We start from the raw sequence: 26,705 nt of genomic DNA, 5'->3' as shown, positions 1-26,705 counted from the left end.
TTAAAGTCAATCTCTACCTGTATTTAATTATGTATAGATAATAACTTAGAATATAGGCAAATATCACGGATAGCCATAGATTCAGCTAGGGCTTGGGATCAGCTGATTCTCCCTGCGCGGAGCTCACTGTCATCTCCACAGCTGTGACACTTCAGCACACTGCAGACGCCTTTAACGCGGAACTGTGGAACGCAACCCTTAGCAGCGTTCTCTCAGCACAGCTCTGCGCGGGAACGCTCGCAGCACCGCCGCGCCGTCATCGGTTACCTTTAGCCGGGAGTTGGGAGCGGCTCTTCAGCCCCGGCGGGCGGCGCTCGCTCTCCAGTGCCGCCTCTCAGCTGACACCCCGAAAGGAGGCTCCGCCCGTTCCGCCGCACACGCTCCGCGGCCGGGACCTGGATCGGGACTGAGGCCGAAATCCGGACCGGGATTCGGAGGGGAGCGTGCGGTGCGGCGCGGCCCCGGGGCAACGGCAGCCCTCAGGTGGCCCCGGCCAGAGACACCATAGCAACGGCCGCTTCGCGCCGGAGGCCCTCCCCTAGCAACGGCGTCGCCGCGCGCCTCGCCCCGCCCCTTTCCTTTTCAAGTCTCGTGAGATCTGAACGTCCTCGTCTCTTTCTCTGTGCGTTGCTGTGGCTCTCGCGAGTGGTTGCCGGACCCGAGCCGAACGGCTGGCAGCGGTGGTGCCGTGCGGAGGCCGAGTCGCGGCGCCGTGCGGGTGAGCTGCGGCAGGACCGCGCGGAGCCGGCCCCTGGAGAGGGCTGTGTGCGGGGCTTTCGGCTTTCTCCTTGCGGTGGCGGTGCGCATCGCTGTGCCCGTGGCACGGCCGGGCTGGGACCGGAGCGGTACGTGGGTCCGCTGGGGCGCCGGGAGCGCAGCAGCTCCGTCAGGGCGGTGCGCGGGAACGGTTCTGCTCCGCGCCGCGGTTCGGTCGTGTTACCGGTAAAACCTGCGGCTGCTGTAAGGGCTGTGCCCAAACGGAGTGTCGCGTGGGGCTGCCGGGCGGCTGTCCTTACCTGTGAGCTCTCTAAGCAAAGCCCTCCCGGTTCGAACGGTTTTGTGAGGTAAATACCTTTTTGAAACTTTCTTCCCCCTGTAACCGTGTTTTGTTTACAGAAAGATTTCTCGTTTACGATCGAGCCGTCATTGCACAGCAGTGTGTCACAGTTACCCAGCGTTGCATGTTTTTCCCTTGAAGTCGCTTTTGTTCCTCACTCTTGCTTGTACATCGTGTTCTTTTCTGTCTCTGATCTCATTGCACGTATCGCTACAGAGCTTTTTTCTTTCAGAATATGGATCCAGCTCCATCTCAGGCCTTTCCCAGGGCTGTTTCCTCTGGCTGCCTGCCTGCAGTCTGCAGCCATGGATGAGCGTTGCTCTTGGTTGGTGTCCCTACCTGCTGGCTGGCTTTCAAAGGTCCAACGACATGCTTTGTGCATTTCAGTAACCTCTTGACTGTTGCCTTTTGTTCTTATTTTTGTTCACCTCTTTCTTTGTGAATCATCTTTAGTAACTTATTTAAGTAGCTTCAGCCTTTCCCCAGAATACCCTCCTTTTCTCTCTTCAATCTGCTGTTGGATTAGATGGCCCAGAAATACAATTCAAATTACCATCTACACATTAGTCACAGTCCTTATCCTGGTGTATTTCATTCTCATTTTCTTCTTCTCTGAACTAAAAATATGTCCCTGCATCGTCTTGTGGAGGTTAACTTGAACTCATTCATATGGCTTGAAAACAAACAGCCAAATCAAGCTGGGTGGATTTTGACTATTTTTAATTAGGGAAAATTGTTCCACTGTATTTGTTCTGCCAGTCTGCTGTTATGGATTTGTCTTCAGCCAGTCTTTCTTGTAAAACATCACAGAGATTTTTTTTTTCCTGTTCAGATACATAAATCTTCCAAATCTTCTAAAATTACATCTAGCTTTGTCCCATTTATGTCTTGAAAACTCATTGTATTCTATGATGTCCTATCTGTGATCATCACTGACATGTACCTATCATGCTGTTTGAGACTGTTCTTCTGACAAATTTTTCAACATCTAGCATTTGTTCTTTCACCCAGTTTTAGTGCCAGGAAGACAGCACTCCAAAGCAGTTCTCCTATCACCCACTGAAGCTCCCTTTTCCTTTTTAGGCACACTGGTATTTGAAAATGGTTAAATGATTTGTGTGTGGCTGACTCTGCTGATTACATTAGTCACAGATGTCATCACTGTTGGTTTTTCTGTCACCTGGTTCTAATTTGTATGCTTTCTTTGATTGCATGCTTGAGAACAGGGCCTCCTGTATGTGTACAGAAACATTAAATTTTCATTATGAGCCAACGTTTTTCAATACAGTTTTCATTAGTAGCATTGCTTAATCTTGGCCTAGTATTGTTCCTTATCAATAAGTGTATGTGGCTTTGTATGTTGGTGGGCCACAGGGGATGGGAGGATTGCAGACACACGAAGTTAGGCTCTGCTGCTTCTAGTCCTGCAGTGCTGGCTAGGGTGCTGTTTCTGTGTAAAAGTTGCTTGATTCTCTCAGCATTACATATATAATGTTATATATATATGTATATATGTATTTTTTACAAACAAACCTGGGCTGACTTTACTTGCTGAATCTGAATATGGAAGGGGAAAAAGTTGCCTGCCTTCTGCTTTGTAGGCTTATGGTATCAGATAGATGTATTTTATAATTCCTGGAGGCTATAAAGTTAAAGCCTGCATGATAGTCACTGAGTATCTGTTACTCATGGTGCTATAGAAATGGAAGTATCAGCTTCATGTGACTGTTTTTATTGGTTTGGGTTTTTTGTTTGCTCTTCTTACTCATTAAAAGAAGCTTGACCTACTGGTTGAATGTCAGTGCTGTACTGCAAATGAAGTTTCTGAGCTTGTAAGTTTGACATCTCTGAGAGGAGGATTTATAAAACTATTGTATGTGTGTAGTTGTGTCTGCTGTCTGCAGTGGTTTGCAAGAAACTGACTGGGCAGGTATGGATTTCCATGACAGATGGTGTTTGCAAGTGTGCTTTGAACTGCATTTCTGAAGAAGGGTGTAATATCGCTGTGCTGGCATTTCCAGTAAATCTTACTTGTTAGCTAGTTTTAGTTGGTACTTTGACTAGAGGAGGTGAACTGCACCACCACTTCGTACTGAAAGTCTGAAGAATCTCAAGTTTTGAGATTCTCTCACAACTGATGCCAGGTTTGGCAACTTACCTGCTGGATTCTTCTGATTAACCTCGTTCAGCCTTACAGATTTGTTAGCTGAGGAGGCCCTGGTTACAGCTGATGAGCTGCTGAAACCTGTCCCACTTGACAAAAACCTTCTGATTGATGTTTACATCTGAATAGCTGTGAGTCTGTTGAGGTGTAGTGTTAGTTATTTTAATGCTGTACTCTGTATTGCCAGCTGGAGCAGTTAATTCTGTGTTATATATTTGGGACAGAAGCTGGCTTCTTGGGCTTCTGCTTCAAAACTTTAGGGCTGTGTTAACCATCCTCTTTAGTTAGACTCCAATGTTTTGCAACCTTTCAGATATCCTCGGTAAATATAATGTGGCTGTCTTTGAAATTTTACTGTGTCTTTGTAGCCTCTAAATTTCCTAAATAAGTGACGACTCTTCACGTTGATGGTAGCAGTTCTAAACCTGTGCTGAAAGCTTTGTAAATCTGTCTGCTTCCTGGCTTTTAGATGTACTGTTTTTCAGCGTTTCTCCCTGTGCTAATTTTCCAGCATTGGCTAAGAAATCCTTAATTTGCACCTAGACAACTGCTTATTAGAATGGTGACAGTCTAGCCAATATGACAGAGTTCTGTGATCTACTCAGGGTTTTTGGATCTAATTTTCCTTTGCTTTTATTTTTCCTTTTACTATGCTCCTTGGTGCCTTTTCATAATCAGCAGTATTTCAGGTGAAGTTGCTTGATTTCATGAAAGGCACTGGGTGGTATTCAGGGCAGTGTCCTCCAGCACCTCTTGTATTGCAGCTGAGCTCTGAAGGTTCTGCAAAAAGCATTTGCTTTAGTATAAACTACATATATTGCTGCCACTGTGAAACTACCCCTCTCCCTTCCAAAAATAAAATAAAATAAAATCATTTAAACCACAGATAAAGCATTTTCTTTTCTGAATTTGCAGAATTGAAGTGAATTTTCATTTAGAAAATGCTATATTGGTTTTGTAACATAGCTTAGTAACTTTATGCTTTGCTCTTATTTGTGGCTTGCAAAATTTGAAATAAAATTGATAAACACATTTATGATCAGCTCAAAAGTGCCAGCAGTAATGATCAAGAAAAACATTGGCTTCATTATAGCAGAATATTTCTTAAAGAAGTATTATTTGTAGCTCCTGTTGAGTAGGGAGTGCAGCAGAGGTTGTTGCTTGTTTGCAGTGGTTTTTCACGTAAAGCAGGAAAAGGAAAATAGAACTGTTCAGCTGGGGCAGTCCAGTTTGGTCCTTTCTGCACATGTCATCGTCTTTTGTTTGTAGTGGTTTAAGTGCATAGCAGAGTAGGTTGAAGAACTGATCCTTCTTAAAGCATCTTTTTTATCCGTATGCACGTGAGACTATGTCCTCATGTTGACTCTTGTCACTTTCTGTACGTGAAAGATGTAGAGAAGGCAGCCAGCATGAAAGAACTTTAAGTGGCTTTAGTGTGTCCTTGCAGCTGCAGTTCTCTTAATAATAGCCTGTTTACTTATCTTTCCAGTGTCAAAGCTTAATTCACAGGCTGGTTCTTACTTCATTAAAATGAATGAGACCTTGAAGCTGGAGGACAAATTCACTGCTCCAGGAAAGGTGTGGTCCACGTGTTTGTGAGACTGTAGATGAGATAGAAGCATGTAAGCAAGGTGCTGTGAGCCTGTCTCAGGGTGCTTGGCAGTGGGGGAGCCTGGGCAGGTGGCTGCCCTCCTTGGCACCTGGGTGTTGTTGTCTTGGCAGGCAGACAGTGCAACTGTGAGCAAGTAATTGGGTGGTTCCCTTTGGGGAATGCTCGTTGCCTTTTGTTCTAAGCTTCCCTGATCCCAGCAGTAGAACTTTGGAGGGGGAAGAAGAAGTTGGAGTGATACAGTCTAATGAACACGATTTGTTTCAATCCAGGATAAAATGTATCTTTACTTTTGTGTTACTTGTGCTTGAGAGTGGTACCTGCTGCACCTGAACTCTGAGTGATGGCTGCTGAGGGAACTCAATGCTGGTTTGGTAAACCAAGCTTCCTTTCCCTTAGCTCCTTAATAATGCTCCTTCCACTCTGAAGTAGGCTGTAGACTTCTTTAAACATCTAAGCACGCTTGATAAAAGAGTGCAAATACAGTAACCATCTACATTAATGTTATGTCATCACACAGTGACTGTGCTATGGTAAAGCTTTGGTAACCTGAATTTCCAGATAATACGCAGTTAATGCTTGTTGGGACTTTCTGCGTGGGAAAATTGAATGCCTGCTGTAATTCTTAATGAAATGCTTTTTTTCCCCTTTTCTGACTTCGTATGGACACGTGGCCTTCTTAGTTTTCTGATCAAAGTGTATTGGATTATAGAAACTGTAACAGGAAAAGAAGCAGCCTTGTGTTGGAGATTGTAAAATGCTGCAGCTTTAACACTGTAAGTCTTTAAGCAGCTGCCTGGTGCTTTGCAAGTCAATGGAGCTGAAGTCAAAAGGTTAAGCAAGTATCTAAATTTTGCTCATAGGAGAACATATAAGGGATTTATTATACATTAAGGGCATACTATAGATAACCTGTTTACTTATTTTAGCTGTGAAAAAATATTTCATCCTGGGCAATAGTATAAAATCTATTTTCTTTGGTAGGACTAAATTTGAAAAAAAAAAAAAAAAAAAAAAAAAAAAAAAAAAAAAACAAACAAACCAAACTAATATGCAACTAATATTTTTAAGAAACTTGTTTTCTGCTATTCTCCTGTAATAAAAAATTTGGGGTCTAAATATAGCTGCGAGCTTTCCTTTTTTCATGACTAAAATGTCTTTATCTGAGAAGCTACAGTGTTTTACAGGAAAAGCCCCAGTTCCTTTGGGACTTGCTTCCAAAAAGGATTGAGTTGCATAGAGTGTAATGGAAATATGCTAAATATGGAGGTGGGAGCAAATGTTATGTTTCTAAATATTTCACCTAAGACTTCAGAGAAATGTGGCAATTGTATTTATCTGTTCCTGGATTTTTCCAGATGCTTTAGAACCATCAACTGTTTGCTTCTAGCTGCCTCACCACTTTTGTAAGCAGATTGCTATACACAACTGTCTTGACAAAAGTGCCACTTCCAGATATTTAGGATTGGCTGCCTTGATTGACAGTTAATAGAGTTAATTTGTCTATGAGTGAAGTTTAATGGGTATTAAACAATCTTGGATCTCAGTCAAAGCAAAGGTAGGGTTATAGTGATTTCTACTTTACCATGAAATGTTTTCTTTTTTGAGAAGTTCAGTGAAACTGGGCAGGATTGAACATTTCTAAGAATTGATGTTAATCTCCTTCTGGAGTGAAGGCTCAGATAAAACTGTTAATGATAATTATGTTCTCTTTTTGGGCAACCACTCAAATTGTAAAACTGTTGATCTCCTTTCAACATTGGGATCTTTGGAATTAACTTCATCCGTTTGGAAGAAAGCTATGATATGTTTTCCTCATGTTTTGTAGCCATTGACTTTTCTGTTTGGACCCAGTGGAATTGTGGCAAAATTAAAGCTGTCTACCAAAACTTACAGAACTATATTACTTATAGCAAAATGTTTTTTTTAGTGCAGGTATCAGCAGAATGTGTAGAAGATTGTTGCTGTGTAATGTTGAAATCATGCTTGAAAATATCCTACATTCTGTGGTTTTTAATTTAAAAAAGAAAACTAACAACACTAAAATGTGCATTGTCTTCTGTTATTTTCCTATGTGGCATTTTTTAAAAGGTAAACACTGCTCTCTTAATGTAGGTTGTGAGTGCTGCATGTGTGCTTTTGAGAGCAGTAGTGTGAGGAAACTTGCAGTGGAATGGCAGGACGGCCTCATCCTTATGACAGTAACTCCAGTGATCCAGAGAATTGGGATCGGAAATTGCATAATAGACCTCGTAAGCTTTGTAAACATTCAAGGTAGGTGCTGCATACAATCTCTTGCATCTCAAAACTGCATTGGAAGCCTGTTCTAAAGGCTGCTGTATCTGGTTGTGGCAAGTCCTGTCATAAATTTCGTGGTTCCTTTCTAAAGAAATGCTGCTTAACTATTTTAAAAGATGCTTCCCAATGTAACTGATTTGCCAGCTTTCCCTGTCTGTGTTTGCATTTGCTTTGTGGCTTATGGGGTCTTTGTTTCATTAAGCTGAATGCCTTTTGTGTATATCAGGATACTGGTTGAGTGGCCAAATATATGGGATGCTTACTGAGATTTACTTCCTGTTCTTGGCTTTTTTAGTTGGGTACTCTGTGAACCAGCATACTTAAAATACTTGCAACTCCGTCATGGTGATGATTAATATTTGCTTGCATGCAAGTGTCACATGTTGTAGCATTCTCTTTGTAAAGCTGTTTGTCAGATCTTGCTTGCCTCTGCTTCCCCCATTGCAGGAATGTTTCCTAAGTGCTTTTTGAAGACATAATGAAGTTAATTAGTGCTTTTCCAGCATCAAGCATTCCAAAAATTATCTGAACCAAGCTATTAGATACCCAGCAAATGTATGTGAAGAGACACAGTGCTGAAAATACATATAAGCATATTTAAAAAAAAAAAAAGTGCATCTTTGAGGTACTTTTGCCTTTTAGAAGTGCTAAATATATCTGAAAACATCTGTTAGCTAGCTAAAATTGCTGATTTTTTTTTTTTTTTTAAGCTTTCCCACTTTAAGGATTTTAGGAAAAGAGCTAAGGAGAACATTCAGTAACAGCAATGTAATTCATGTTCTTATTATATAGATTCAGATAAGCTGTACTGTGGTGTTGCCCGAAGCATTGAACAAGCAATTAATATTGTTGGTTATTGTCCTGTCATTAAATGTTGGATAATTGAGACATCTGAGAGGCAAGGAAAAAAAAAAGAATGCTTTGGTAATTAAAAAGCTCCTAGGGAGACCCAAGCAATTATAGGCTTGTTTGAGATGTTACTTTACAGTGAATAATGGAATGGTTAATGCAGAACTCCTGCTTCTCATCAGTGTGGGCCTATGCAATGCAGCTTTGTACAGCTGCTGTTTTTGTTAAGGTTAGTGTCTGGTAAGTGGTTGATCTGTGCTTCTTATTTAGGGTCAAAATGCGGTGCATTATTGGCAAGTGAATGATACAGTTAGTAGAGGGCACTGTATCTGAATTGAGGACTGTTCACTATCAGTGTCACAGTGTGATTGCAAATGATGACTCATTGCTGACTCTGGTTTGTGGTGCTCATCTGTGGTCCTGCACTGCCTCCCATGACTGGCGATATGCAATGCAGCCTAAAACTCATACTGGTGCAGATGGCTAATGATGGAAGGGGTAGTAAATAATGAAAAGGACTTGTTAACAGCACATGATCTGAACAGCCTGATAAATTGGGAGCAGGCAACCATGCATTCTTAATATTGCTAAATGCAAAGTTAAACATTTAGGAACAAAAAACATAGCCCGCTTTGTAGACTGCGTAAACTACGTCAGTCTCAGTATTGTAAGGAATGGGCAGGATTTAATTGTAAGGAGCTTTCTCGGTGGGCAGTTAAATAGATGTAAATCTATAGTAACATCACACGATCAAAAGGGTTAATGTGGAGTTTTCTTGAGGAAGTCTATGGCCTGTGCTTTGAGAAAGACTTGGATCACTTCGTTTAGTCTGAATTCAGGGTTCTCCCCTCAAAAGGCATGCCTCTGAAATGACTGCTGCAGAGTTAGACGTGGTTCTGGTGAGACATAGTAGGTGTTCCCAGCAAAGTGCTGAACAGCCAGCATTTCGTGGAGGCTTTTAGTACATGAGGTAGAGGGATAGTATTTAAAGTAACATCATTTTCTATCAGAATAATGCAGACTCTTTTTGGAAAGCTTTGTGAATATGAAACCAAGTAATAGTCTGAGGTATAAATTAAGGAGAAATATTCTGTTACCTTGTTCCTTTGAGATCCTTGATTACTTCATCGAATCAAATTATTGGAAAATAGTGTACTTTATTTAAAAGCCTAAACTAAATAATCTGATTTTCTGTGGCTGAGTGTAGAAATGTTACTACAGTTTCTGATTTAATGGACACTTTTTTTCTCGAGAGAAATAAGTCTGAAAAATGCAATGTGAGAAAAATGCCTTTGAAGACAAATCTTAAGGGTGGAACTGGAGGAAAATGGCTTCATTAAAAGGTTTGACTACTGCAGTCTTATTTGCTTTGCACTTTCAAAACATACCTTATTGTCATAAAAAAAAAAAAAACTCCAGATTTTAAAACTGTAATAACGAAATAAGAACTTTATAATGAATCTTGATGAAAGAGTAATATTTAAGATAGATGGTTAGCTTGTCACTTCTTGATGTTCTGCAGCGTTTAATCCGCCAGCCTTGACATTCTTAGAATAGCTTAAATAATTGTCTGGACTTGTTGAAAACAATCCAGGAGTATGAGCCATCCTGCTGAGTGTAAGGCTTGGTTTGTGTAGCAGCAAGGAGAGTTGTGGAGCTCTGCTTTCTTCATGGTGCCATCCACTTGATGCAGAGGACTTGTACAAAACCCTCGAGAGGTGCTCTTATTTACCAGTCACACAGCTCCACGTGTCTTTTTCTAGATTGAGAATCAGATGGAATTTTTGAAACCTCTGGCAAGTTGTGATGTTTTCTCTCCTTTTTCTTGTTCTGAGGTGAGCAATGTATCAGAAAACAAGAACAATTCAAGTGATCCCTAGAAAAAATTAAAGGATCCTGAGGGGATGAAATTGTGGTGTTAAAACTGAGTGCAGCTAATGATTCAATCTGTCTTGCTTGTCCAATCTATTAAGAAAACTTGGTGCTTATTCCAGTACCTAAGTAAGATGGAAGAAAACTTCCAGGAATCTAATGTTGACTGAACAGCAGCTGAGGCTCAAGTAAGGAGTCATTAATATTTTCATTGATAGGTATTGCTGGTTTGTATTTTCTATTAATTTTTTCATTGGTTAGGATTATTAGCTTGTGTTAGTTTTTAGCTTCCAAAAGGCTTTAATTGCTGTTGGAAGACTTTCATTTTAATTCTGTTGCACTAAATACTTCATCTAGAGTAGCGGTAGAAAATCTGTCTGAACCTTTCTTCCTTCTTAAGATTCTTCCTGAATATCTTTGCTGCTCTTCTAGTCAATACCAAATGGTATTTCCATATTTTTCTCACTCTCTTTAAGTACTCTTAGATTTGAAATCCTGTCTGCTGTACTGCATGAATGACCAAAACATGGCTGTGCCATGTTCTCATGACCCTTGAATCTTTGGAATCTTTAAAAATATTGAACTTCTTTGAAAAATTTTCTAGAAATAAGTTACTGTGCAAATGTTGAAGGCTGAAAATTCTTGTGGCTGGTTTTATTTTTGCATGCTAGAGAAGGATGGATTCATGAGTTCTGAATGAATATGCAACTTGCCTCAGCATTTTCTAAGTACGTGACACATCCTCAGAAGTTTCTTTTTGTCATCCCTGCAATGGTATCAGAATATGTAAGGTTTTCTGCTGCAGGACAGATTATTTTTTCTGTTCTTATAAATATGATTTCTGCCACTGAACGTTTTGTAGGATGCTGCAGGCTGCATACGGGTTCAGAAAGTGTTTGAATGTGATTCCTTTGAACTTCTGAAGATGGACATACTTTCCAGTCCCAAGGAAGAATACAATGCTTCTTTAACTTGGATATTAAAAAAAAAAAAAGTCCCTTTTTGAAAATGGAGGAGGAATTGCTGGCATGTGAATAAAGGCAACCTGTTTTCTTGTACGTGATGTATTTGAGTAGTTTGACAGAAGTCATGAGGTGTGGCTGTATATTTACATGAAGATTAATTCCTTGCTGCTTGAAAAATCAAAATCATTGGCAAATGAGCACACTGGATTTTTAATTGTTGTTGTTTCCTTCATGGAATGGAATGGAATTACTAAGAAATGTATTGTTGGTGGTTGATAGGGCCTGCTGAAGAATATTTAAGAATTTTGGAGCTGGAAACGTGTTTTCCTGAGCTGCTGTGTGGAATAGAGGGAAGGTGTTATAGCACTCTGCAGTTTGAGTAGAGAATTCTGCCCAAGGGCTTTCTTCTTGGTGGCTGAGCCCCATTAAGCGTGGGTGCCAGACCTTACTTTTGCAGGGTCTTGATGGTTGTGTGTCCTGGCCTGCTGAGCAGCTTTGGAGGAGAATCAGAACTAGCGTATCCATGGCATGTTCTTTCTAGCTGAGCTGGGATAAAAAGGAAAACATGCTAGTTCTGCTCTGATGGGAAGACCACATATAGAGAACCAGTGCTGAAAGAACCAATGCACATTTGCACTTTTACTTGCTGCTTGTTGACTCTATTGCTGGAGGGAGGAAAAAGGCCTGAGACTTTTCTGTTACACTTTCTATATGGCTGCTTGTAGCCACATCTTCCGTGAGTTATTTTGACGTGAAGAAATGACTTAGAAGATGGCGATGGCTCTTCTGCTTCTGGAAGGTCATTGCATGAACCCTCAGGAAATGCTAAGAACAGAAGATTCAGTGGCTCAGGGGACTGAAATGGTGCAAAGGGAATATTTTTCCTGCCTCACAAGAATGGTCTCCTCTGTTGAGAGTGCTGCTGCCCTGCTTTTCTAATCACGGATCTTGCGTTTCTTCTTACTGACTTCCTTTTTCTAGCAGTGATCTTTTGCTGAAAAGCACAGTAGATATTTCCTACAATAAACTTGCTGGAAAAGGGACATTCACAGTTTAGAACATGGGGAGTGTGCTATCTTGTTCTCAGGAGGTTATTGCCATACCTGCTCGTGAGCTCAGTGGAAGGTGAATTCAATTCAAACATTAATCCAGGCAGACTTGGCAGGAAGACATCGAGTGCCCTTGAAACTGCATGTATTTGTGCAGTGTGGACGATGATGAGCACAAACGAGCTATGTGACGAGAGAAAGTTAGCAATAACCTTTCGAGATGTGTGTTTGTGTGCTGAAAGCCGACGACTTGGCAGGACCAAAAATAGCTTCGCAGATGGTGCTTGGCACGGCAGCTCGCCGCTCGTGCGCTCCTCACGCTGCCTGTCACTCACGTCGCCCAATGGCTGCCTGGGGATGCGGGACAGTGAGTGTGAGCTGGGCTGGCAGGAGGCGGTGAGGTCAGACGTCAGGATCGCACTACGCATGGCTGAGTCAGTGGCTGCGAGGAATTGAGCTGAATTAATAGCTACAGGGGGGGTGCGTCTCTGAATGGACTGTGGAGCTACGGTCTCTTATCCTTTGAGGGGAAGATGATGGAGGAAAAAGTATGGCTGGCTCGTGCTGCGCTGGGCTACTGAAGAGAGGATGGAAATACCAAATATGCTGAACTTAACAAGTAATGCCAAAGGATGCTGATCTGGCTTTCAAGGCTGTCTTCTTGGGAGGAACAGAATTCCTTTGTGCTCTGATTCCCAAATTATTTCCGTGCTTTTGTGTTTCCTCCCTGATAGATACAAGAGGAAGGTGTGTATGTGTTAAAAGGAATAATCTGTGGGTAATGCTCAGGAGCAGAATGAGTTAAGGGGAGAGTGCTGTCCTTTGTGTGTACTGGTCAATTTACATATCTGCTGACAAAGAACAGGCTTAGGGGGAGAAAGGGGGGCATAAGCGTTGTGTAAGTCCTAGTGATAGGAACAGAACGGATTTGATTTCATCTGATGCCTTGCAGAAGTATTGCTGGTACTTATTGTATATAGAAAGCTCTTTATCTGCGTTCTACAAGTGTTGATTATGTGAATCATCCTAGGAATGGACTGGATCTAAGTTCTTATGTTAAGATGAGTTAGTTCATATAGGTCTAGAAGATAAAGGGTGAAAAATAGGGGTAAGATCTTAACAAATAATCCAGTGCTGTGTCCTCTACATTTACATTTAGATTTATGGCTTTTTCATGGCTGTTTTCTTTGGCTTTTATGTTAGTTTACCACCATAATTCTGTAGACAAGAGCCTGTTTTACAAATCATGTGTTTATTGGCAGTGTTCAGTAGGATGCACGCACACTTTTTGTATTGGAATATGTGCTAATTGTTTTGGCAGTGAAATTAATTCAGTTTAATGACTTCTTTTAGTCATTAGTAATACATTCATAGCAGTATGTTGTTATGTATGAAGACAAATGGAAGCCCTTCTTTCACCAGTGACTCTGATGCATCCTTAAATTGAAGGGCATTCACTTCTTTTAAAGAAAGCTCTTCCTTTACTGCAGAAACACAAAGCATATCAGTATGACAAGCGTGTCATTTTGATGGTGCTTTCCTCCTTTACTCCATATTAAATAGGCTTCCTTAAAGCATTTAGCTTATTTGGTTTTCTTTGTTAGGTAACTGCATTTAAAGAAAATGCCTCTTCACTGTTACAAAGGCAGAGCTGTCTTTATCTGTGACTCAATAGGAAAACAAACTCATTTATTTATCAGATGTTCTTGAATGGGTGCAGTGCTGCTGTCCCAGTGTTCCTTTGGAGCCAGGAAAAGCAGTATAGTGAAATTCTGTGTAGGCTGAGTACACCAATATTCATAGGGCTGCCTTCTTTGAAGGCAGCATTGACCTTCTCTTGGTAAACTTCTGTGAGCAAGCTACATAGGGTAGCCTACATGATGGTTTTTTTCCAGCTTAGTTTTAAATTAAGTGCTGTTATTAAGCATCTAGGAATAACATTTTGCTTAAATGCTGCTTTTGTTCCTCTGTTGTATCCACAGCTTCCAAGGTGCAGTGTGCAGATGTTAACCATCTGGGAAATAGATTGAAAGCTGGGAGTTGCGAGTATTTTCTTTTAGAGAAATAGAAATCTGAAGCTATAATGACTTTCTTGGAGGCTTGTAATAATGCACTGCCCAGAACACTCTTCACTGTTGTCGGCTGACATTACAAATTAATACAGTGTGACAGCCAGGTGCTGCTTAAGACCAGTGGTTTCCTGGCAGTTTTAATTGTCCGTGTCTCACTGCTGTTGGGAAGTACTGGTGTTGTACTGGGCTGCCTAATGTGTCCGTGAACAGTTTGTTCTTTCAAGTAGGGCTGATCTGCTTTTGTCGTTCTTTCTTTCGTCAGGGCAGTAGCTGCAGTGACACAATGGAGAGCTCCCTGCTTCAGCACTGGTTTGTCTGCTTTATCAGGGTTCATTACCTCCAATTTCTACCAAAGGTTAAGACTTCATCTGCAAAATGCAGTGGCAAGTCTCAGTTAGCAGTCTGAAAATCTGCTTAAAATTATTTTAAAGATACGGAGAGACAGCAAGTGTATTGGTCTGACTTGATAATGGATTAAATCAAATAACTCTTAACAGGCTTTGCATTGCTGCTGTGATGCAGAGTTTTTTGGGTTTTGTTTTGTTCTGTTTTTTTGCATTTCCCAGTGGAAACTGCCACCTGTCCCCAGTGGTTTTGTTGTGAGAGGAAGAAAATGACATTACAGATCTTCTATTAGGGGAAAAAAGTATATTTAGTAGTCTTGATGTCTTCATACTTTGTTGAACATTTGCAACTTCTTCAGCCTCTTAGTAGTAAAATATGTCCCAGGTTGTCCTTCCTTTTTGGTGGTAGCTCCCTTTTCAGGGTGATTAAACACCTGGTACAGTGACACAGCTCTGCAGGTCCCTTTCTTTATGTTCTTTGCTCTACAGTATGCAAAGCAAACAAAGGAGTTTAAATCTGAACAACATTGTATTTCACTGGTAGTATTTAGCTTGGTGTACATGCTGTAGAGCAAGAGAACTGCAGACTTCTGTCAGATGCATCTTCAATAGACCAAAGAAATACACTGAATTTCTTCTCTGTTGTGATTCAACAGCAGTGTGTTTTAAAACCGATGCTTAAATGGCTGTTAATAAGATGAGGGAAGATTCATGTTTAAATGGTTCTTTCTCATAGAACCATAGAATGGTTTGAGTTGAAAAGGGGCCTGTAAGATCATCTAGTTCCAACCCCTGCTATAGGCAGGGACACCTCCCACCAGACCGGGTTGCTTCACAGGCCTGTGCAGCCTGACTTTGAGTGCTTCCAGGGAGGGACATCCACAGCCTCGTTGGACAACCTGCTTCAGTGTCTCACCACTCTCACAGTTAAGAATTTGTAATATCTAGTTTAACCTACCCTCTTCCAGTTTAAAGCCCTTTCCCCATGTCCTGTTGCTGCATGCCCCTGTAAGTCCCTCCCCAGCTTTCCTGCGGGACCCTCCAGGTACTGGAAGGCAGCCCCAGTAGGAGCGTGGGTGTGTGGCTGAGCCTCCAGCCTCCCTCATGGGATTCTGGCTGACTCAGGATTGCTTGCTGTAGCACCTGTTTTTCTTCTGAGAGAGATTATTAACCAGGGCTCATCCCACTGCTGTGTGAACTCTGAATCACTGCTTTGAGAGTAATGCGGCTTAAGATAGTTTGCTGAATTAAGAAACACATTTTTAATTGCCTTTCCTGTTGAAGAGTAATTTGTGCCTGCACCGCCAAAATGCGTGATAGGTTCAAGTATCCTCACAGAGGTTCGGTTTCATTTTCTCTTGTATTTCCCTTAGTTAAGGAAACTGAAGCACTTGGCTGTTCAGCAATGGGCAATCGTACGTTCTGATACCATGAAGTGCTGTATACGCGCTACTCTGGTTTCTTGCAGCGTGGCTAAAAGCATTATCAGGGCTAGGATCAAAAAGCTTTGTTAACAAAGGTGATCACGTGGCTCTATCAGGATTTGCTGAGGTGCGCTGTCACAGGGCTGCTACATGCGCGTTTGTGCGGGGCAGTTGGTTTGCTATCATAACATCACGCTTCAGGGGCAGGAAGGCTGTGACTGTTTCTGGGAAGTTCAGCTGTATGTTACTAATCAGTTGTCATGGATGAACTGGGTTGCTCTGTTTTGAGTTACGTTTTAACTGTAGGCTACAAACTGACCGTTTCTGATGTTTTGCCATCATTTCGTACCTGCTTAGAAGGCTGTATTTCATATACACTGCTATACGGGGAAGAAAAGGTGCAGAGGTTTTCTTAAATTGTTGATGCCTTTGAAAGGCAGATTTGCCCATCCTCACCCTTGGGAACTTTTGCATATTTTACTTTTATGATGCAGAATTACCTTTCCTCTATTAGAAGAGCGAAACAGGTAAGCAGATGCATTAGCTGTGCTGAAATGCCATACATCTTTACCCAGTCAAAATAGCACTGAAGGCCCCGTGGAGAGTGCTGTTTTATTTTAATGGACGTATTTCAATCATCTTGATTCTTAGCTCATAATTCTGAGCCTTTCCAGCCATGAGCAAGGCTTGCAGTTCTTTTGCCTCGTTCAGTAGACCTTTGGCTGACTTCACAACTTCGAGATGCATGTCTTATTGCAGCATATTTTAAGCTTGGCAGGAAACAGTATTGCAGTAGATTCTCTCTGCACCAAACTCCTCCTTCGTTGGATACAAGCTCTTTCCTTCAAAATGGCATGGGGGGAAGCTGAAAGACATATTTCTTTGTTTTCTACTAATACCCCTTTGAGGCCAATTTCAGCACTAATGTAAACTAGTGAAGATTTATCCTGTCTTTTGTTCTGATTTACGTTCCTCTTCTTATCAGTCACTGATACCTGAAGTTGAAATGCGTCACGTTAGATGCTTACTTCTTGATCTAGTCTTGTGGGGAAACTTGGGGGGGTGGGGTTTGGTCATGACTTTTAAGTTACTTAAGAGGATGTTCTGCTCTACTTGCTTCTGCAGTCAGTGCTTTTTAAAGTTGTCTTTAAGTGCCCTTCTTAGCTAAGTCCTGATTCTTACCTCTTCTTGTTCTTGAATTCTACAGCATTCCTAGCAGTGATCTTTCAGGTCTCTTGGTAAGCTGTGTGATTCACAGGCTGCAAGCAACTGGGGCATCGAGGCTCCTGTGGGAAACGGTGACCCATCTTTGTCAGATGCTGTAGCTGTCCACACTTCTGTCTCAGTTACACCGTGCCTGGGGCTTCATCAAAGTTCTGCAGTTGAACCTGTTTCTTATAAACAAGGAGTGTTGCCATGCCTGTGCTTAAATGACAAATAGCAAAGGAACTAATTTAAGAACTCTGGTGGGGTGCAAGGACACAGATGTCTGTTCTCTGCTGATATAAAATCATTTTAAAGAGTACAAATGAAAGGCAGAAGTATTTTCAGTGAAATTCAGCAGTGACTTTTGTACATTGCTGTTTAATTTTTAGGCAATTTCTGAAGGTACTGGACCTTGAAACTGAGAGGCTTTTGTTGATAGCTTTAATAACTAATTGCAAAACGGAATCAGTATCCTTGATTTAGGAAATGTAACATAACCACAGTCTAAAAAAAAATCTTAAACGGTTAATTAAAATTTGCTAGTTTGGAACAAATGTCATTCTTGTTACTGACAGCTCTAAGAGTCTCAGCTTAGATAGTACACTTCATAAGTCTCTTACTCTATTGTTTCTTATGGGAGTAATTGACAATTTTAAAAAGGAAGCACAGATGTAAACTCGTGGCTGGTATGTTTTGGTGCATTAACTGGTGTGAGGCTGACCTCCTTTTAGAGGGCAAGTTGCAAGAAAACAAGCAAGCAAACCCTGAAGAGACAAGTAAGCAGCTAAGTCTGTTCTAAAAGCCTGTACTCTGATAAATGTTTTCCAAACCAGGTTTTACTGGAAAAAAAAATAAATAAAAAGAGCCCTGCCTTTTGATTTCATTGTTCAATTACAATGCTTAATCTAACAGTAAGAATCAAAATAAAATACTCAGCTGTGCTTGACTGACTTGTTCTGGAAGGGATTTCTGTGAGTATGATTTGCCAGGCAGTCTCCAACTGATCAAACAGTGTCTCTTTGTAGATGATACAGCAATAACCAGATAATTTGTGCTGTCAATTTAGTGTTCCAAACCATTGATTACTTTTGTGAATGTAGATATGAGTACAGCAAAGAAAGAAAGTGGATGTGGATAATATTAATCTTCAGTTTATGCTCCATGTATGTGTTTTGATGTCTCTGAAATTTCAATGTACAATGTTTCAGACGTTTTGAAATGTGGAACATTTCTCTTCTGTTTCCAGCACCTCATCTCGTATTGCTAAAGGAGCAGACTGTACAAAAATGAGCCTTCATGGTGCAAGTGGTGGACATGAGAGATCGAGGGACAGACGCAGATCCAGTGACAGATCTCGTGACTCATCCCATGAAAGAGCAGAGTCTCAGCTCACTCCATGCATCAGGAATGTTACTTCACCAACAAGACAGTACCATCCTGGTGTGTTCAGATCTTTAGCATTTCAGGATTAAAATTTTTAAGTTTAATTGCCAGTTTGTTAAAGGAATACAATAGAAAGCATACAGATTTCTTGTGTGTGCCCTGGGAAGTACATCTTTTTTTCTTCCCTAGATCATAACATTTATATATTCTTACATTATGATTCTTATTTAATATAAATTGCAAGAATTATCTAATTCTCCTAAAAAGAGAATATTTTCCCCTTGGCAGGGTTTGGGGTTTAGCATTATAGTAAAAGGAAAAACTTCTCTTTTTTTAATGTAACAGAACTTGTGGAGGTTTTTTTGTTTTGTTTTTGTTTTGTTTGTTCATTTGTGTTGGTGTTTTTTTGGTACCATAATACTAAATACAAACTGTGATGAGTAGCTCTTGTATTATGTTGAGCTGCTTTTTCAATTGTGGAATGCTAATATTTTTTTTTCTAATGAAGAATTTGGGGAGACAAGGCAGGTTTGGTGTGAACCTCTTTGAAGTTCAACAAGACCAAATTAAAAGTTTGTGCACCTGGGTAGGGGCAATCTTAGATGTCAGTACAGTATGAATGATGAATTGATTGAGAGTAGGACTTAGAATGGTTTGGGTTGCAAGGAGCCCTTTTATGATGGCCAGACAGTAGAAACTTTGGGTTCTTATACAGAAAGTAGTTAATTTTGAATGTTTCTTTAACTAAAGAACAGCTTTTGTTGAATAAGTCTGTCAGTTTGCCATGCTATGTTTCTGGAAACCCATAAATTGCATAGGACTCATGTAAGACTAATAGATTGTGTTGTTTTTCTTTTCCCTCCACCTCGTGCTCTCTTAAGATCGAGAAAAGGATCATAGTTCATCTCGACCAAGCAGCCCCCGCCCTCAGAAGACTTCCCCTAATGGTTCCAGTGTTAGCATGGGGAACAGCAGCAGGAACAGTAGCCAGTCAAGTTCAGATGGAAGCTGCAAGGCTGGTGGAGAAATGGTGTTTGTGTATGAAAATGGGAAAGAGGGAGCTCGGAATGTAAGAACTTCTGAACGGGTAACACTCATAGTGGACAACACCAGATTTGTTGTCGATCCTTCTATCTTCACTGCACAACCAAACACAATGTTGGGCAGGTTTGTATCTTTTCATTTTCTTAGTCTCCTACCTACAGAAGTGAGTAATTCAATATGTATATATATATATATATATATATATATATTTTTTTTTTAAGATAAAAAAGAACTGTTTAAAAAGCTACTGATCTCATTGCTACTTTAATCTAACACTTGATGTTATCAATTTGTAAAAGTCTTTAAGTGAAAGAGTTCTCTACTTGGCAGAGGTGCCAGTGGACATCTATTACAGCAGTTTGCAACTGCATTAACACTTCATACGAGCATATGAAATTTCCTTCTTGCTTGGCATCACTTCTGTATTCAGTCTGCCTTATGCTATCTTCCAATTTTTAACCTAATTGCTTCATAAAGCACTTCTGACATAGATGATGTTTTTCAAAAAAGCATGAAAGAAAACTTGTAGGTGTTTTTGGTGATAGTGTTTTTTCTTAATGGACCTGTCCAGACAGCATTCAAGCTCAGATTTATCTTCTAAAATGCGTTAGAACAGTGCAATGTGAAATGGGCATTATCGGTGTAACGCGTCAGTCTCACAGCAAAGAGAACTAGTGTTGCAAATGGACAGTAGTTGAATGAAAGTCCACATAACTCATGCTTAATGCTTGCTGCAGAAACTATAATAAGCAACATAACATCATGTTTTGTAGGTGGGAAGGAATGCTGTACTTTAATTGCTTGGATACTGACTGTTTTGCTATTAAAATGGGACTTTTTTCAATCCCTAATCACATAATATTTAAAAATGTATATATGAAGCTATTTGCTGAGGCATAGATAAAACAATGTATGATGAAACAATTTCGTTCTTTAAACATGCACTGTGAGGGATAAATAGTACCTTGGTTCCCTGTTTTGTGAGAAGTCGGGGGCAGAGTTGCAAAGAGCCAGAAAAACTGTTTTGTGTAATTGGTAAAGAAAATAAGTACAAATAACCTGAAGTAAATTAAAGAATTGATGCAAGGTGTTCGTATATTTACAATCAAGTTATACATAAATAAACAGGAATGTCACAAACTGGTAATGTATCAGAATGAGGTTATGTGGTGAAACTGTCTCTTTTTTCATGTCAGCCTCCAAAGAGATGGTATTGGCTAATGCACTAGATTTTTTTTTTCTGTGTGTTGCTGAGTTATTCTCCCTCAGGGATTGGTTCAAGGCACAAATCTATTTTATCTTTTATCAGTTCAAAAGTAGGTTAATAAAAATATGGAAATACTGTTCTAAAATGCAAGCTATTTATAAAACCATTTTCCCTGGTGTCAGCTCACGGGTCACTGAGTAGGAGCTGCTTAACTAGAATGCACTAGGAGGTAAGAGAATGGCTTCTTGGCCTTAAGCCTTTAAGCTGTTAGACTTCCATTTATTTAAATACATGTTGGCTTTAAAAGTGGTCAGAAAATGCACATCAAATCATTTGAGTGCCATTTTTGACATTTTTACCTTTAAGGTTCACAAAAAAACCCAACACCTAGTAGGGAGTTCTAACTAAATTTCTTATTTTTGAGCAGGATGTTTGGATCAGGCAGAGAACATAACTTCACACGTCCCAATGAAAAAGGAGAGTATGAAGTGGCGGAAGGAATTGGGTCCACTGTGTTTCGTGCAATTCTGGTGAGTTTTTATGGAGGAAGAGGTACTAAAAGCATTGTTAGGACAAGTGCTCTACGTACTAAGGAAAGTTAAGTTCTTGAAATATTGCATTAGGTTTTGGTTGAATCTTGATATGAACTTTCCCAGGGTTTTCTAGACACGTGTGTAACACCAGGGAGAACACATGAGGCCAACAGAAAAAAACTGTTCATCTCCTATGGGTCTAGTTGGCCTGGTTTAGATATATTCAGCCCTTCTTGTGCTGAAATGAGGGAAAACCCAACCAGTACTTGAAGTGAACTTTCTGCAGGTAATGGGAGAAAAGCGGTCTTTAATGTGAGAAGGAAATATCTTCTTATACAAGAACTAAAACTGTTAAACTGCTTTGTCAGCAGAAGTGGAATATCAAAAGCTGAGGGAAGTATACATAAAAGGCAGTATATATGCAACAAGATGACCAGCAGTAGTAGATGTTGCTTAGAAAATGATCCATGCTAGAGCTTGCTGCTCTGAAAGCAGCTATCTCAGAAACTGTATGAATTCAAGGATAATAATATTCATAACTTTTGGATGCATATTGCTTTCTTATGTTTTAGAAGGGTTTGTTGTGGAAAAATAATTCAGCTTTGAGACTGAAGTGTATCTGTCAACAGATGTTTCAGTACATTGTTTTTTTTGTTTGTTTACTGTATTACTTCAGGATTACTACAAGACTGGAGTGATACGCTGTCCTGATGGGATATCTATTCCTGAATTGAGAGAAGCGTGTGACTATCTCTGTATCTCTTTTGAGTATAGTACTATTAAATGCAGGGATCTCAGTAAGTATGCACTTTAGTAAAATGAATTGTACGGGCTAACTTAAGCAAATATCTGAAGGATTAATTGCAGATTTTTCTTTATTGAAATAAGGAACACGTCTGATACTATATGAACAAAATCTATCCTCTTTTTCTTAAAGTAGGGCTCCAAATGGATATGCAGCTTGTGAAAAATCATGTTTTAGATATTGAAATATGTGATACTCAAATATTTTAGTGCCCTGGTTGGAAGTGTGTAATAGTTAAACTGTACTGATTTATCTGTGATAGGGATACACTAGGCATTAAGTGGTATCTTGTAGAAGAGAGGGAATATAAGTTATTCAACTCCCTGCCCACGAAAACTGAGCTGTATTGCTAGTGAAAGTAGTAGAGTTGTGCTGGTGGTGCATCATGGTTATGAGTGTGCAGTGTATGTCCAGCTGGTGTCTTCCCTGAATGCAGCCAAAGCTTTGGCCAGCAGGTCAGATCACCTGGCCATGTCTCTGGTTGCTGTGATCTTGTGGTGGCTGTGCAGTTGTAAGACATGTAAGATATGTACAGGGCACCTGTGCCTTCACCAGCAGCGCCATGGCTTCACTACGCGTTGCCTGCTCAGTCACTCTGTCTTAGCAGGATTTCAGAGCTGATGCTTTGAGGATTTTGAGAGGATTTTGGTTTTAAACTGCTGCTTATGAGAAGTGAGTGCATGCGTTACTCCTTCAGCAGCAGGCTTAAATAGTGCCGCTTTTAGGAAACCCAAGAGGAGTCTTGCGTGCAACTTCCTCAGGTTGAGGGGCAGTAAAAACATTAAGCAAGCCCACTTGGAAGTCATGCCACTGTCTACCCAGTGAATGTCCTACCAGCAGGACAGTGCTGTTGGTTAGAACTCCTGGTGCAGCTTACGGTGGAAATGGGAAAAAGTTCTGATCATATTCAAACTAATGAACTAAGTGTCTTTACAGCTGTCTGCAGTAAATACTGCAAAGTGAACAGAGTTCTGTGTTTCTTGCTCCTGCCCTCATTTCTTAACCAACTTTAAACATATCAATGCTTTTTAAAACGTTCCAGGTGCTCTCATGCATGAGTTGTCAAATGATGGTGCTCGCAAACAGTTTGAGTTTTACCTCGAAGAAATGATTCTCCCCTTAATGGTTGCCAGTGCCCAAAGTGGTGAGCGGGAGTGCCACATTGTTGTGCTGACGGATGATGATGTTGTTGACTGGGATGAAGAGTACCCTCCTCAAATGGGAGAGGAGTATTCGCAAAGTAAGTCTATTTTGTTTCTGCCTTGCCGCTCCATGGTAGTAAAAGTGCTCATCTAACTTATGTATGTGTGAGCAGTCCTAGTGATAACATCCAGATGCTTCAAAAAAATTAGCTTTGTCAGTTCTGTTCACTATTTTGCTTCATTCAAGTCTAATTAAGAAGAGGAGCTAATTTTTACTGTTAGAAAGCATTTGAGGTTTCTGACTTTGAAGGCTGAACTCCCTAAAATGTGTAAAGGAATTACATCTTACCCGAGGGAAAAAAAAATCCTTTGTTGAGGATGCATTGAGAGTATTTAGTGTGGTTTGTGAGTTCTTTTACTACATGTATTAAAAAACTAAATGATAAGAAGAATTACCAGATGCAACCAACCAGTTTCACAGTGCCTTCTGCCACTTTTTTTCTGGTTTCTGCTTTGTGTGTTTTGAGGAGCTTTTAGGTCTTTCCCACTCCTTCTGGAGTAACAAACAGTTATATAAAGCAGGACAATGAAAAAAGATAATGAAACCTTATTTCTAGGACCAGAAGCTGAATCATTTGAGTACAATTTTTCCTCATTAAAATGTACTTTCAGTTATTTACAGCACAAAGTTGTATAGATTCTTCAAATACATTGAAAATAGAGATGTTGCCAAGTCTGTTTTGAAGGAAAGAGGGCTCAAGAAGATCCGATTGGGCATTGAAGGTAAGGCTTTATGATCATCTGTACAGTTGATGATACAAGGGTTGATTCACCTTGCGGGGTGGATGACATCACTGACAGTAGATGACAACATGGCTGAGGGGAGTGGTAGTCAATAAACAACAGGTCCAGCTGGAAGCCTGATTACAGGCTTGGCTGCTCCACAAGACTTACATAGCTGCTGAGTAGCTTACATGGTTTATAGCATCTTAGGGCTGCATCTCATGCCATTCCCCTTCAGTTTTCATGAGAATCTTCTCTGTTCTTGCTCTACTTCATTTGAAGTCCTGGAGTCCTTTTACAGCTTTTATATGTTCTGTTCTTGGTCTCGTGTCTTTTTCTGGGCTCGAAATGAAAAATCTAAGTTGCATCTAGCTGTTTTCTTTTAGGAAATGCAAACCTATTAAATGCATCACTGAAGTGCAAAGAAATATTAATCTGAAATCTGGTCAGTGGAACAGGCTGCCCAGGGAGGTTGTGGAGTCTCCTTCTCTGGAGATGTTCAAGACCTGCCTGGACACCTACTTGTGTAACCTGGTGTAGTGAACCTGCTTTGGCAGGGGGGTTGGATGATGATCTCTGGAGGTCCCTTCCAACCCCTACGATTCTGAGCAATTCTGTGATTCTGTGAAATAAGCACCTTGTACTTTGAGGAGGCTGATGGGTAAAAATCTCAGCTCTGGCACTGTGAAAGACAAGTGCAGTTAGTTGGCTTCGATTTTTATCATGGATGTAACAACTGGGCTGCTCTCTATTGCATTTTCTTTGATTCTTGACCCAAATATTTAAAAATACAGCCTTTTGTCACTTGTCAATTTCTAGCATTCACACACCAAGTTGTCATGGTTACGTTTGTAATTTGCCGACAAAAAGCAAATGCATCAAACACTTGTGAACTTAAAGATAAGTTCAAGTGAACAAAGCATGAGCCTCCTAGCTGACATGCCATTAAACTAGTCAAGAACTGTTTCCATCTGTAATGCTGGCTAATAACAGATTATTTTTGCTGGCATTTGTTTTAGACGAAGGGCAACAGTTTGACTCAATGCTCACACGCCGTAGTTACGTGCAACTTTCTAGTAATGAAAATTGCTGCTTAGAGCACAGGAGGAAAGGATTGGTCTAAAACTATATTTTCTTAGCTGGGGAAGCTGGGAGGATGTGAGATGAATTGCAGTGCTAGGATTCTGCTTGGGGACTTGAACCGCAGATCAAAGTGGCACTGCTCCCTAGTTTTGAGGTCTCTTTTTGAGGTCTCACTTTGCAGGTCAGTGTTCACAGAACAACTGGCTTTGCCTGTGGAGCTTGGAGAGTTGTCTTGGAAACATCTGCATCATCAGGAGTGTTGCAGCCTTTTTTATTACAGCTTGTGTGGTAGTGCAGCCTCTGTCTCTGTGTTGCCTTTGCTTATATAACATCAAGAACAGCACAGCTGAGTGTTTCCATTCTGGCTGCTGATGGTAAACAAGTGCTCATCTTCATTATGCTTCATGTGTTTCTCGTACTGTTTAGTTCAGGGTTTTCTTTCACCAGAAAGCAGTGTTAACTTCTGCCGTACTGTAATGTTTCTTAGGTTACCCTACATACAAGGAGAAAGTGAAAAAGCGACCAGGTGGAAGACCAGAGGTGATTTACAACTATGTCCAGAGGCCGTTTATTCGGATGTCATGGGAGAAGGAGGAAGGAAAGAGCCGGCACGTTGACTTCCAGTGTGTGAAAAGCAAATCTATTACAAACCTAGCAGCAGCGGCAGCAGATATACCCCAGGACCAGCTCGTGGTAATGCATCCTACCCCCCAAGTAGATGAGCTGGATATTCTGCCTATTCATCCTCCACCCAGTAACAGTGAGATGGATACTGAGGGACAGAACCTGCCCCTTTGATTTAGACTGATATAAAAAAATAAAGCATGCTCCATTACAGCAACCCTGTACTCAATTCATACTACACTGCAATTCCAGTTTTCTTCATTGTGTAATGGTGTTTAGGATATTGCAGTATGGACCTTTGGAAAGACCAAGGGGAGTCTCTGCTTGTTTTTGAAAGGGTACAGATAAAACATTCTGGGGTTACAGTTACATGTATTTGTTCACTGGTAGGTTTGTGATGTTGATTATTTGTATGCTGGACTGTCCTCGCTCTTAAGCCCATCAAAACTGCCAGGATGCCGGGGGCTGTGTGCGTTCAGTATTGTTACACAGGGGTTAGAATGCAGGATTTGGCATTGATAGTAGCACTTTACAAATGGTTGATAAATGGAATTCCAAGCCATTTTTTATAAATCTATTGCACAATACTAACAAAGTGCTTCTATCAAAAGTATTAACTATAAATAGTTTTGCTCTGAATAGATTGACCCTTCTAAAGTTATTGCATATGGTTGAGCACAAAACTACTTATCATTGGGTTTTTGGATTGAGGACGTGATTCAATTACCCACGTAACTCCTTGTTAAAGTTCTTCAGTGAATTTTTTCACTTGTTTGCAGCGTGAGCCATGTTCAAAAGTTGTGAACAATGGATAGGGGCTTTATCTTAAATTTTGCCTTACTTTATTATGTTCACAAGTATTTATTTACTAAATTTTTCATAAGTGTCATGAAATGGGAAAATGCAAATGGTTCATTCTTCATTTACTGATTGTAAACGAGTTTTTCATGCAAATAAAATTTCCATTATTTTAATGGGTTTGAATTATGTGCGAGTGAGATTAAATATACAGATGATAAAATGATCTGAAATATACAGAAATGATACAGGTTCGTAAGTTGCTTTTTGCTTTTTTCAGGGTGGTTGGAGATGACTTCAAACGTAAGAGTGAAAAGTGGATATTTCCTAAAATCAGATATCAGTTGCGCTGTCTGCCTTAACTCACCTTGCTAAGGGATTTTTTGTAGTTTTA

The 26,705-nt window shown here is 40.5% G+C and overlaps 1 protein-coding gene across 8 annotated transcripts; it reads left to right on the top strand.

The window, feature by feature from the left end:
* The first annotated feature begins 613 nt into the window (after positions 1-613).
* BTBD10 (BTB domain containing 10) lies at positions 614-26,487 on the top strand. 8 transcript variants are annotated; one of them, XM_042882195.1, is made up of 9 exons: positions 636-718; positions 6,946-7,104; positions 18,156-18,349; positions 19,174-19,459; positions 20,971-21,073; positions 21,753-21,873; positions 22,924-23,121; positions 23,696-23,806; positions 25,377-26,487. In XM_042882195.1, the coding sequence occupies exons 2-9, from the start codon at positions 7,004-7,006 to the stop codon at positions 25,685-25,687; spliced, it is 1,425 nt and encodes a 474-aa protein (XP_042738129.1). In that variant the 5' UTR covers positions 636-718; positions 6,946-7,003; the 3' UTR covers positions 25,688-26,487. The 8 variants fall into 8 exon arrangements, with proteins under 8 accessions (XP_042738132.1, XP_042738129.1, XP_042738134.1 ...); XM_042882196.1 differs by lacking the exon at positions 636-718 and adding an exon at positions 760-845; XM_042882194.1 differs by lacking the exon at positions 636-718 and adding an exon at positions 890-1,064.
* The last annotated feature ends 218 nt before the right edge of the window (positions 26,488-26,705 follow it).

The sequence above is a fragment of the Lagopus leucura genome, unplaced genomic scaffold, assembly GCF_019238085.1.
Source record: "Lagopus leucura isolate 7727_CA_CO unplaced genomic scaffold, USGS_WTPT01 Super-Scaffold_100033, whole genome shotgun sequence".
In the NCBI taxonomy this organism is placed as follows: Eukaryota; Metazoa; Chordata; class Aves; order Galliformes; family Phasianidae; genus Lagopus; species Lagopus leucura.
This window is presented reverse-complemented; position numbering and strand designations above follow the sequence as displayed.

What these genes read in the sequence shown, in the direction of transcription:
- BTBD10 (XM_042882192.1), top strand. Translation starts at nt 12,486, where the DNA reads ATGCCAAAGGATGCTGATCTGGCTTTCAAGGCTGTCTTCTTGGGAGGA. An exon ending in CCAAACACAATGTTGGGCAG is followed by an intron (nt 19,460 to 20,970) that starts GTTTGTATCTTT and finishes ATTTTTGAGCAG; the next exon opens with GATGTTTGGATCAGGCAGAG. An exon ending in TATTAAATGCAGGGATCTCA is followed by an intron (nt 21,874 to 22,923) that starts GTAAGTATGCAC and finishes AAAACGTTCCAG; the next exon opens with GTGCTCTCATGCATGAGTTG.